This window comes from Streptopelia decaocto, assembly GCF_964273445.1.
Source record: "Streptopelia decaocto genome assembly, chromosome: 6".
NCBI classification, from domain to species: Eukaryota; Metazoa; Chordata; class Aves; order Columbiformes; family Columbidae; genus Streptopelia; species Streptopelia decaocto.
The window spans coordinates 68113375-68126509 of NC_138660.1; the positions used below are offsets into that span (position 1 = coordinate 68113375).

Genomic DNA, 13135 nt, shown 5'->3' on the forward strand with positions numbered 1-13135 from the left:
GGCATCTTGGCTCAGTGTCCCTGCCCCAGGGCCTCTCTGATCCAAATGCTTCCTAAAATTGCTAAATTCAATTCTAACACTATTCAGGTAATACATAAATATACCAAAGAAAAAAATTAAGGCATCGTTAAAATGAACACTGAAGGCCCACAAAAGAGCCTTAAGACCCAGAAGCGTTGTGTGCGGGGCAGCCAGCGAGAGCAGGCGGTGCCGCTCCGCGCAGCGAGCGCTGCGGGCAGCTGTGGCGCCGAGCCGCTGGAAACACCACCTGCTTCTGAACGCCACTCCAGCTGCGCTCCTCACACCTGGGTTATGCCCTCCTCATTGAACAAAGGATGGCATCACAGTTTGACAGTTTCAGACTGCAAACTCAGCTTGCTTTTCTAAATAAAATAGTTTCTTGTGCTTACAAAGTGCCCAAGCAAGCCTAGTTTGTATTTTCTAACATCACCTTACTGAACAAAGCTTTAATTTTTTGATCATAAAGCACAGATGATATTTGCCTTTTCTTCTGCATAGATCTGAAAGGAATTTTTTCACTTCACTTTCCAAAACCAAATATGTTCCATACACCAAAGCCTGAAAAGTATCATATACTATATAAGCAACAAAGGAAAACCAGTTGATTAGCACGGGAGATCAAAGCTTCCTCTCCGCGTTTGGCACGGGACACGAACAAGGCTGTCACTGACCCACACACTCCACGAGCGTGATCTGGCGAGCCACTGTCCTCTGCACCAGGAACGGCAGCCCCGAGCCGCTGCCCGACGTGCACGAATGGTCCAACAGGTCCTGTGCGAAAGGAAAGCGCAGGTTTACATCCGTGCGAAGCCCTCGTCCCCGCCCAACGCGCCGCGGCACACGGCTGCAGCGGCACCTCAACGGCCCTGCTGGCGCCCAAACTGCTCCAGTTTGGTACAGTCTTTTAAAACCCAAACTAGTCTTGAAACAAACACGGTGACAGGAGTATTACCTGTATCACCTACACTACATATGTCACTGGTACTCCAGAAAATATTCCATAATAAGTCCTTCTTAGAAGCCTTTTATGAGTTTCTGGTATTCTCAGTGCCTGGAAGCCAGCCTTGAAACTGTAAGCTCATAAAAAAACCCGATGAGTGGGATTCTCATTGAATGTTAAAATCTTATTAGCCTTTTGAAATGCTAATAGCCAGCTACTGTTATGGCTGGGCATTCTGAACTAGTTAAAGTACTACCAACTGCATTAGTGCACAACTCTTTCTTCACAAAGGAAAATAAGATCAAAAAACCCATAAGCATAATCAACTTTAATATTTTTAGCAAACTGCACTACTGGGTTTTAACCAGACCTGATGAAGTCCCATTTTTCCTAATGGTTTTTTAAATGAGTACTCAAGAAAAAGATAATCTAAGAATGACAGGAGGCTGCTATTTAACTTTTTAATGCAAACTGAGAGCTCGTTTTCCTTCCTGCTTGTATCAGAGGGAGAAAGAAACATAAAGAAAAAAGCTTATCTTCTGCAACTGTTAAAACAAGATTTGCAGAGGCCACAGCTCTTCCCATTCCCCGTTAGGAAGCTTAGGGTTTTAAGCATTTGCTACACTATAGAGACTAATCCTAAATGTAAAGTAATCTAATGGGTAACAAAGCCAGTGATTTAAAACACACAATGGGGAAAATGTGGCATGTCAAACAGGCCTGCTGTTCAGATGGACGCTGGGAAGCACAGCACTAGCAAGGCTTTTCCATCAGCAGCAGAGGCACGCAGCCCGCCCTGCGAGCGCTGAGGACAGCGCGGCTCCGCCACACCAGCACTTAGCAACTCCTCCACTTGCTTTCAAAACCAAGATTGATTTATTCTCCCCAGGTTTTATCACCGTTTCCAAGTAACATTAAATGACTGGAAGTGCAAAAGGTTTGCAAACGGAATGGCAATGGTCTCACACTGATAAGAGGTGAGAGCTGGCAACAGCTGCAAGTCAGGCCCAGAGACAGAACCAGCTGCACACACGCCTGGTCTATGGTGACCAGACCAAAACTGGCCGTTTTAAAACACTAACACAGAATCAAGCCTCGGGGGCTAATTAAAGAGAGACAAAGGCATTACAAAAAGACTCCCCGGTGCAGTTTGTCTGAACCTGCAGCAGCAGCGCGGCAGCTGCCTCTGCAGCCCCACTGGCTCAGTCTCCATAACGCACGGAAAGCTGCTGGGAACGTCTCTTTTCTGGCCTCAAGTGAAAGGGTAAGAGAAACAAGTCTTTAAAAAGGAAACACTGCCCTGTGTCATTTTATTTTCCAGAGAACGCACAAACAAGAACGTATTTTAAAAACTGAATTCTGAGTAAGCGGTTCTCGTTTCTTAAAATTCCTACTGCACTTCTGTCAACAAAATTTCAGTGATTTCTTAGAGTCCCTCTACTAAGGACATGGGAGTCAGGTTTGGAGTTTGTAAGAGTTAAACATATCAGTATTTTCTTCTTCCACTAGCACCTCATCTTCTTCAGCCTTTCATATATCCAATTCGCAGGACACTTTGCACCTTTCCTATCACTTCAGGCTGCCCAAGGACCAGGCAGACTCCGTTTCGCTGTTCAGACATCGCTTCCAGGAACAGCCGCGTGATTCTCCAGGTCAGGAGCTACACTTGCCAATCTATCCTTTGGTTAAAATCCATTTAACTATGGCTTTAGCACAGAAGTGCTGACAGCAGGCAGCAGCCTGGCAGCTGGAGGTCCGTCCCCTGCGGATGTGGCCGTGTCCGGAGGGCCCGAGCGCCGGGAAGGGCAGAAAGCGCGCCCAGACTCCACCGCGCACGGGTACTTACTGCCAACGTGCTGTCTCCAACGTTTGATGCGATGAGCCCCTCGATTGTGCCATATTCTGCATCTCTAGAATTCAGCCTCTCCATGTGGTTCTTCTGTATTCTCCGGATGATCAGCACAGCTACCGCAGAAAACACTATCAGCACCGTCACAGGCGCCAGGATGACGATAATCAGTGTTTCCACGCTGTAACCTGCAGCTTCTCCTTGAAAGCTTTGGCCTTGGAGATGGGGGAAAAAAAATAAAAGCCGGGGGGAAATAACTGTGAATTCCAAATTGCGAAAACCAGAAGCACTGAACTTGGCCGGCAGCCGGTGTGACAGAGCCAGCCGTGCGCCCCCAGAGCCAGCGCCTGGCCCTGCCCGGCCGCCCCAGCGCTCACCCGCAGCAGGACGGGCGTCCGTGCTGGCCGAGCCCTCGCTGCCGGCGCTGAGCCAGCTCACCCAGCACGCCGCATGGACGCACAGCCTTTTCACCTTCTCGACACTCACCACCTGGCCCTTGAGCTCTCACCTTTAGAAGACGGCAGCTGCGCCGTGATGTTCATGTTGCACAGGTACCCCTGGCAGCACTCCACAGCCTGGTCAGGGGACGGAGGGGTTTTGCACGTCATTTTCCCTTGTTCGTAGACTTGGAAGCAGCCTTTCTGGTAAACCTTAGCACCATCGTTAATGCTCAGGGAAGCAAAACACTGCTGGCCTTGGCAACGGTCGCCATTCCCACAGGACATGCCTTCACACACACACTCGTAGTGGACCATGCTGAGCTTCAGTTCGTCATCTGTCAAAGGGGAGAGTTAAGGAGAAAACACCATTGTATGCTTAATATCTTCAGAGAGATAAAGGAATCACTAGACAACAGAATCTTCTGTTTAAGAGAATAAATATTACTTGCAGCTAGTGCTGAAGAACCACCAAGTAGGAGCTAACGACACTAATTTAGCCGCTTCAGCAAGACAAAGATACGAGCTTGAACCATCAAAGAAACACCAGCCATATCTGCGCACCCCAAGCCATCAAGTTTTGAGAGTTCAGTGACATTCTACATCACATCTGGCGCACACACTGCTGCGGGTACACAGCGCAGAGGGGAAAAACCTATCAAACAGCGTGCATTTAAAACTGCTAAACCACTTTAGACTTCTACATGGAAATAGTTGTTCTCAAGCACTGCAGAAATTACTTTAACCAAATCAAATGAAGGCCATTTAAATCTGCAGTGGACACGGCCACAGAGGATTTAGCGGGTGTAACGACTTTGTTTGGAAAGTTCACCTGTACCGCCTCTGAGGAGAGTGCGGCCGAGGAGCCGCGGGCGTTCCAGCAAGGAGGGACGCAGCACCCGCTGCCAGCAGCCGCAGCGCCTCCTGCCAACCACAGACGCTCTGGCTGAGTAAGAGGAAGAACTAAGAGAGTGCAGAGAGCAGGAGACTGAACGTGCAAGCGCCCTCAGCAAAGAGACGGCCGGCAGGGAGCAGAGCCGCGGGCACAGAGCCGCCTTCCGAATGGACATGCCACCAAACACGGGCGCTGGGTCACGCTGGCGTCTGCGGGAAGGACGCAGCTCCACGGGCTGACGGACAACGCGGGAAGCTCCTCGGTGTCCTGCAAACGCCAGGTGCCGCGGTGGTGCCAGCAGGGCTGGCGGAGCACAGGCAGAGCCGCCGGGACAGCACAGGTCGCCGCTCTCCGTCACACACACGATAGGGCAGCTTAACTCCTACCTGCATTGTCTTTTTCCGTTCTAACACACGGGAGAAATGTCCAGCCACAAATACAGCGGATGCTCCTAAAATACCAGCTGAGCATACCATGTGCTGGACTTCTTAGAGCCTGTCATTAGAGTCTGCCCGCAGGGAACATAACTGTTTTCTGCTTTGTCTTCCTTCCCTCCTCCCACAGTGAGCAAATACACAAATATAATTTTCCATTTTTGAACCACTAACGGAGTAAATTAGAGAAAGAATCCTGCAATCAGATAACATCTGTCACATTGAGTTCAAGTACCCGTATGCACAAACCGTCATACACATACCAAGCAATAACTTCACAGAATCACAGAACTTTGCTAATTTTGTCGAACTTTTTTAAAAGGAAGAAAGAAAAAATATGGCAAACATTCCTATAATGAAAGCTCCGGTCCTCTCGTCCCACAAGAGCAGCAGCTAAGACACAACCGGCACTGTAACACACAGGCCCTTCACCTGGGGTGCTCGGGCTGAACGGCAGAAGGCCCTCGAAGCCAGGGACCACGGGGACCTGTCCCGAGCCACGGTCACCCTGCCTTGTGAAAGCACCGACTGGGAGCGCTGGCTCTGAATGTCCGGGCATTCCAAGGGACCAGGAACCCGGCCGCCCCGCGTCTGCGCGCAGGGGAAGGGGCAGGGTCAGCCCTCCGGTGACAGGGACGTGTCACCCGCACGGGGAGCAGCCCGACACCGGACCCGGAACGGGCTAAGTGGACAAGGACATCTTATTCACTGCTGTGGGGAGTTTATTTCACACGATCTCTTACCAACCTAGAGAGTTTCATTTCATATTTTATAAACAATTCCCGGACTATAAACACTGTCAGCTGTTTGGGAAAACACCAAACATCAACTCTCCGAGGAGATATACACGACTTGTTTCTGGTAGCACATCTTAATTTTGAGGTGATCTCTTCAGCAAATACCGAAGTAATTTTTAAAAAAGCATAAAGAAGTAACACCAAACACCATAAGGGTCTCAGTTTTCTTTCTAAAGACAGCGTATCTAACTCCATTACACGTACCTTTTAAAGGAGGCTGTTAACAACGTCCAACAACGCAGCCCAGAGTCACATCGCAGCTCCAGCTGGAGGGGACCCGCAGGCACCAGCAGGCCCACTCCCTGCCCTCGCGGGTAACACTGGCACATCTCACCGCACACCTCCCCGCACACCGCCCCGCACAACGCCCCGCACACCGCCCCACACACCCCACCGCGCACCTCCCCGCGCAGCTGAACACACAGCTGAACACACAGCTGAACACACAGCTGAACACACAGCTGGAGGGGACCCGCAGGCACCAGCAGGCCCCACTCCCTGCCCTCGCGGGTAACACTGGCACATCTCACCGCACACCTCCCCACGCACCGCCCCGCACACCTCCCCGCACAGCTAAACGCGCACCGCCCCGCACACCTCCCCGCACAGCTAAACGCGCACCGCCCCGCGCACCTCCCCGCGCACCCCCCCGCGCACCTCCCCGCGCACCTCCCCGCGCACCTCCCCGCGCACCCCCCCGCGCACCCCCCCGCGCACCCCCCCGCGCACCTCCCCGCACGGCTAAACACAGCGAGCACTTGCGCCAGGGACTGCTCAGCGGGCTGGCCCCGGCACCAGAGCCCGCTCAGGATGTGGCTGCAACAAAAGCAGCTGGCCAGGGCGACAGAGGCCAAGAACCGGCCCTTTGCTCACCGAGACGCGGCTTTGTAACCCTGCAGGTTGACGAGAGCGGCGCCAGCGGACGGATCCCTCTTTGCTGCGGCACTGGGGGCACGGGCAGCACTCACCGTGCCCGGTGCCGGCAGCTCCGGACGCCGCACACGGGCGCTGCCAAGGACAAACCGTGCCCTCAGCAGGGCCGTGGCGTTACCCAGCAAGTGCTCTGGTTCAGCCAGGCTTTGGCTGCTCGGGAAACGAAGAAAAGCCTCCTTCCCCACTTACCACGGCTAACAAGAAGGGACACAGAAGTAAGTGCTGCAATAAACCTTTAGAATAAAAGGATTTTCTGGACACTCAGGTAGGGAAGAGCCATGTTTCTGCACTTAGATTTCTACAGAGTTTCATTTGTTCGGGTTGGGCTGTGGGGTTGCTTTCTCTCTCTTTTGTTTTTTTGAGTAATATCTGCTCTCGTCATGTGAAGCATCCTGGCAATGCAGAAATGGCCAGTCTGCCCCGAACGCTACCCAAGGGCTCGCCCAGACACTTTTCACTCATCAGAAACGCAAACACTCATTCAATGTTTCTCCCTTTTTTGCCCCAATTTCCTATTCACAGACAGGACTAAAGTCAAGCACTAGACCTCTATGGGTTTTTAAATGTTCACCTTCCACCATCCATTCTGACATTCCACTTAATATACTCCGCCTTTTATCGTTTGCATCAACGTTTGAAAATAAATGCATTTCAGCAGAGTATTCAGAAAGAGATTTCACAGGGTAAATGCAAAAGAGCACAGATAGGCCCTAACAACACTAGATACACCTCTCAAGTCACTTAAAATTTAAAGCTGAAGAAAACAAGTTACTCACAGGAAACCTTTATTCATCATTTTTAAAAGGCTGGTTGCTAAGTAGCCAGTATGAATCTTTCAGGTCTCGTCCCACAACATCCAGACGACCTCCAGATGAGCCACTCCTGCCTCTCCACGGCAGCGAAACCCCCTTCTCCTGCTCTGAGGCAAACCTGGAACACACCGCGTGCCACGAAACCTCCACGTGCACGCAGCTGGGTAAGCCTCTTATGGACAAGTCACTTCCCATATTCAAAGGCCTTACTGAAGCAATCATGGAAAAACATCAAACACCATTCTACGTACTCTGAAGAGCCCTCCCCAAGAAAAAACTTGGCTTATAAGAATGCGACACAACTGCATCTCAGCCCACGGGTGAGAAAGACCAATCCATGACACGGCTCGATGATTTGCCTTCAAATAAGGCTTCCCACTTCCCCCCCAGGCCCTGCAAGACCCACGCCAGTCACACGTGTGGGAATTTTCTCTCTTTGCGCGCGTTGCAGCGGCAGCAGGGCCCACGGGTGCCGCAGCGGCGCTGCGCCGGCTCCCGCGGCACCGCGCACACTCACCTTGCCAGCTCGGGGACGGCAGCGCCAGCAGCAGCAGCACCGGGAGAACCATCACTCCGTGCACCAGGGCAGAGCTGTGGGGAGAGGAGACACGTGAGAGCCGGGGACCCCTTCACCGTCCTCCGTAACCGGAACCTCCCAACACCCACCCTGGGCAGCCCCGCGTCCATTCCTTCACAGCCGGCAGAGCCACCAGGCCTGACTGGCCTCCTTGTGACTGTGGCTTGTTTCCCAAGTCACGTCTTCATTTATAACATTCCTACTTTACTGCAATTTCTTTTTAATTTTTTAAAAACTTTATTTAATTTTATTTTTTTTAGAGCCACAGAAACAGCACACGCAACAATAGTACATGCATAGAAGCATGACAGCAGGAAAACATGAACCCTTTCAGTACCCAGCAGGCACGTAAAAGACAAGATGCCTTCTTTCAACCACCTACTAGACTGTTAAATTGTAAACGGAAAAGGAGGTTTGCAAAATTGCGTATTATTTGGACTTGGAGGGGAAACAGAAAAGATCTCAGCCACAATACCTAAATAACTATATTTAACCAGCAGAAACCATTGCTAGATGGTAAGAAAAAAGGTCAGATATATCTAAGGGAGACACCACTCTTGAAGAGTAATTCTGCAGTTTAAGGTGCTTTCCAAAGGGTTTTCCTTTCAATGGCCCGGCTTCATTCCCCTGCCCTTGAAGACGGGTAACTACACCTGATGCGGCAGCTACACCTGAGGCGGCAGCTACACCTGATGCGGCAGCTACACCTGATGGGGTCAAAAGCAGCGCGGAGCGGGGTGTGCAAAGCAAAGCTGCTCTCCTTCAGCAAGGCCCTGAGCCACCACCATTCTTGGGTTTGTGTGTACGTGTACACATTCGTCTTCATTTTTCAGATTTAATTCTAGTGAAGCAGATGAAACTTGAAAATGAATTGGATATTGCCATTTTTCCTTCAGATATCTTCTGTTGCTGCCTTTTGAAACCATTAGCAGGCTGCTTAAGTGCTTGGTGATGAAAGCCAAGCCATTTACTTCTATATTTATTTCCTGACATGGATTTGTTTTGCAGAACAAGAAACATTTCAGTAACTGCTTCATCATCAGTTAAAATGATCCGGAATTTCTGAACCCAAGCATTCAAAGTTTCCATCCTTGCAGAAAGGATGAGGCGGCGCTCGCCACTGAACCTCCAGGAGGGAAACTCTCCCTTTTAAACATCCATTCACCAAATAACTTTGTGTTCCTCATTCCCGATATACATCAATGCATTCTTAATACTTAATCCAACAATTAACCTTCAACAGCTACGCTGCAAACACGACGACATATCCATGTCAGGACGGCTGAGCAATCAATCCCAGGTGGAAGTTCAGAGCAGCAGGAAGCCGGGCCAGGGAGCGGAGCTGCTGAAGGCTCCCGTGGGCCCAGAAGGGCCGTGTCCCAATGGGGGGGCCACAGGGCACGAGACGCGTCCCCCAGCCACCCCGCGCTCCCGCGGCTCCACGGCTCCAGCACGCGGAAAACGGGCTCGACAAGAGGAGTCCCCCCCCGGCCCCAGCCTGCGGCGAGCGGGGCTCAGCTCTGCCAGAGCGCAGCTCCAGCGCGGGAAACACGAGCTGCCCGGAGACAGGAGCTAGAGACGCAGCGAGCAAACAGCAGCACGGAAACCTGGACGCTCGGTAAGTGCCATGTGCCTCTTGGTTTTCTTTTCAAACAGTTTATTTCAATTTCTTAACAAAAATACATACACATACCTACACAACCTCTACCCTGTTTTCCTCAGAGGGAGGAGGAAGGAAACGCAAACTGCACCCCCCGAAGAGCAAACACCATCTCATAGGAGCTGGCCTGCGGTGCCGACTTCCATCTCGAGAAGGGGAGTGTGACCCACTCGGGTGCTAAACCACTCCTCATCCTCCGACTCCAGTGTCCCAGGTCCCCAGCCCACGTCGGCTCCGCGGGTGAAGCCAGCACGGCCTGAGACAGACAGCAGCTCATCCACAAGCACCGGGATTCCTGCCAGTCCTCCCCAACGGGACCAAACCAGGAAAAAAGCCACAAAACCATTACAACTGTCATTCTTGATCCCGGATCCTCGTCAGCACAGCTCAGGGACGACTTCACTGAGTAACGCACTGGAAATCACACCAGATTCGTCTCTTAAACGCATTTAAGCGCCTAACGCCGGAACGCTGGCATCTCTCCCGCGCTCCCAGCTGTGTGACGCAGCCGGGACAGGCGCTGCGCCAGGGCTGCTCCCCAGCGCCACGGGCCACAACAGCTCGTCCAGGGCCGGCAGCAAGGCCTGAGCACCCGCACTCACTCTGCGCTAGCGAGAACGCGTTTGTGCAAGCCTCTCTGGAAAGGTTACATCTATGAATGGGCTTCTGCTATTATAAACGTGAACAACAGAAATCAGACTGCTAACAAACTTCATGCATTTCACAGCACGCACGGTGCTCCCAAAGATAAAAGTCAAATCCTAAGAACCGAAACCCTGCTTCTGTGAAACTTTGTTTCCGCACACATTCGTTTTCCCCAGAGCTTCAAAGAATATTCCGTCTGCTTTCGCTTTTGCTCTGGACGCCGGCGGGTGACCGTCCCTCGCGGTGGCCGTGCGCTCTGGACGCCGGCGGGTGACCGTCCCTCGGGTGGCCGTGCGCTCTGGACGCCGGCGGGTGACCGTCCCTCATGGTGGCCGTGCGCTCTGGACGCCGGCGGGTGACCGTCCCTCGTGGTGGCCGTGCGCTCTGGACGCCGGCGGGTGACCGTCCCTCGTGGTGGCCGTGCGCTCTGGACGCCGGCGGGTGACCGTCCCTCGGGTGGCCGTGCGCTCTGGACGCCGGCGGGTGACCGTCCCTCGTGGTGGCCGTGCGCTCTGGACGCCGGCGGGTGACCGTCCCTCGGGTGGCCGTGCGCTCTGGACGCTGGCGGGTGACCGTCCCTCGCGGTGGCCGTGCGCTCTGGACGCCAGCGGGTGACCGTCCCTCGGGTGGCCGTGCGCTCTGGACGCCGGCGGGTGACCGTCCCTCGGGTGGCCGTGCGCTCTGGACGCCGGCGGGTGACCGTCCCTCGGGTGGCCGTGCGCTCTGGACGCCAGCAGGTGACCGTCCCTCGCGGTGGCCGTGCGCTCTGGACGCTGGCGGGTGACCGTCCCTCGGGTGGCCGTGCGCTCTGGACGCCGGCAGGTGACCGTCCCTCGCGGTGGCCGTGCGCTCTGGACGCCGGCGGGTGACCGTCCCTCGCGGTGGCCGTGCGCTCTGGACGCCGGCGGGTGACCGTCCCTCGGGTGGCCGTGCGCTCTGGACGCCGGCGGGTGACCGTCCCTCGGGTGGCCGTGCGCTCTGGACGCCGGCGGGTGACCGTCCCTCGGGTGGCCGTGCGCTCTGGACGCCGGCGGGTGACCGTCCCTCGGGTGGCCGTGCGCTCGGGCCGCCCCGTCTGCCGCGCCGCTGAAATCGCGGTGAAAACAAGCGCGGAGAGCAGGGAGCGGGCACGGCAGCCCCGCGCAGGGTCCCAGCGCCACCGCCCGCGGTGCAGACGGGGCCCGGCGCCGCAGGCTCCGCGTGCCGCCTGCAGTGCCGCAGCCAGGCCCTGCCTCTGCTTCGCTGCCACATCACCCAGCTGCAAACCGCAAACGCGCCAGGGGACGAGCTTCACAGTCCTGCTTCTGTTGCTTTAGAAAATATTACTTTTTAAAAAATGCAATTAATAATACACACACATAGGAACCACAACCTGGTTCCACTGACAGCAGCAAGCATGTCTCTTCCACTTACCACCTGTTGAAAGAGAAAGGAAATGTAACCTTTTATTAAAGAATGTTTTGTTCTTTACATTAACTCCATAGCAAGTTGCTATAGATTCAGAGATCCACAAGAGATCCAGGTACTATCTGGTGTTTTATTTCGCAAGAACTTTTTCCAGAAGGGCAGGTTGGTATTTAACCCAGATAAAGAAAGAGGAACTAGGGAGCAACCAGCGAATGACGCACAGAATTCGTTTTCCTTTCTGGACATACGAGTCTCGACTCTTTCTTGCGGCTGGAGGATCCGGCGGGAGGGCACTCACTGCACACACCGGCTCCACAGCCCGTGCTGGACGCCGTGTGCCGGAGCTGGAGCCGGTTACGGGGCTGTGAACCTCACCCACGGACAGAGAAAAAAACACCATTTGGTTTTAACTTCTTCCTACAAAAGCATCTTGTTAGAAAACCCAAAACTTGCTACAGGTCACAATGGAAAAGTCTCATTTAAAGTGGCAGCTAGCGAATTTCCAAACAAACCCGCTGCGAGGTGTAGACAACGCCATGAACCTCTAACAGCTCCAGAGCAGGCTGGTGTCTGCTCTGAGGCCAGCTCTGGACGCCAGCTGCCTTCAGAAGCCTCAATGAACAACAGCACACATAGTACTTGGTTAGGATACCCAACTTAACACACAGATACGCAGCTAACTGTTCTAGACAAAAGAGTTGTCAGAATTCTTACAGTTTGTATTCATAAAGTCCCAACACTTTAAAGAATCCACCCTGAAAACCCCAATAAGTTTTCCACTCCCACAGCAAATATAAACTGCTTTCTCTTTTCTTCCTAAGAAAACCATTTGTCTCCTGCCAAATCATTCAGTACACGCGGCGGGGGAGCCCTGGGGCCCACGGCTGCGACTGCCGGGATCGCTGCTGCGAGAAGCCCCGGGGCCAGAAGAACCGGGAGTCAACAGGACACAGAACCCCGGACACCGGCACGGGCTGTTGGCAAACGGCGCTGGGTCTCTAACGCCACCACCCGCCACCGAGCAAAGGCCACGCCAGACGACAGAGCAAGTCCAATTAGTGAAGAAACTTCAGATTACATTTCATCTTGATATGACGCAGCCATGGGAACACGAACCATGAGAGGAGTCCAGCCTTCCCCGATGAGATCAGAAGCACCCTCGCTATCGCTGACAGCCCGCCTGGCAGCCCGCCAGGAGCCCAAGGGCTGCACATACTTTGCATGTACCTCACCGGATTTGTATCAAAAGAAAACATCCCTAATGCTGGATTGTAATTCTACCATCCACAATAGCCACACACAAGCTAAATTCACCAACAGCTGCGTCGTTAGAAGGAAAGATGTGCGCTAAAGAGCCATCATTCACAGCTGGCCTTTTTTTTTTCTCAATTGAAACTCTCACAAACTACCAAGCTCGGAGCAGCACGCACAAAGGCAGCCCTGGGTCAGGGAACAGCAGCCTCGAGCATTCCCTCGAGCATTCCCTCCTCAAGGGCCAAACCTCACTGCCAGGACCCAGCAAGATGGAAGCTGGACACAAACTCCCTTTGGCGCCCAGGTGCGAGCGCACGAGGCACAAAGCGGCGTGCAGCACCAGGCACACGCGGCACATGCAGCGGTGTGCAGCACCAGGCACACACACGGCACACACAGCACACGCAGCGGTGTGCAGCACCAGGCACACACACAGCACACACAGCACACGCAGCGGTGTGCAGCACCAGGCAC

General features: G+C 53.5%; 1 protein-coding gene across 2 annotated transcripts in view; it reads right to left on the minus strand.

Moving 5' to 3' along the window:
- ACVR1 (activin A receptor type 1) overlaps nt 1–13135 on the minus strand; it is a 51927-nt gene that overhangs the window by 13753 nt on the left and 25039 nt on the right. Inside the window, exons 2-5 of one of the 2 annotated variants that reach the window (XM_082055111.1) lie at nt 7636–7709; nt 3319–3585; nt 2808–3025; nt 693–792 (exon numbers count right to left, since the gene is read on the minus strand). In XM_082055111.1, the coding sequence (XP_081911237.1) occupies nt 693–792; nt 2808–3025; nt 3319–3585; nt 7636–7709 (659 nt within the window). The remainder of the gene's footprint in view (nt 1–692; nt 793–2807; nt 3026–3318; nt 3586–7635; nt 7710–13135) is intronic. The other variant, XM_082055112.1, reaches the window with a different exon arrangement.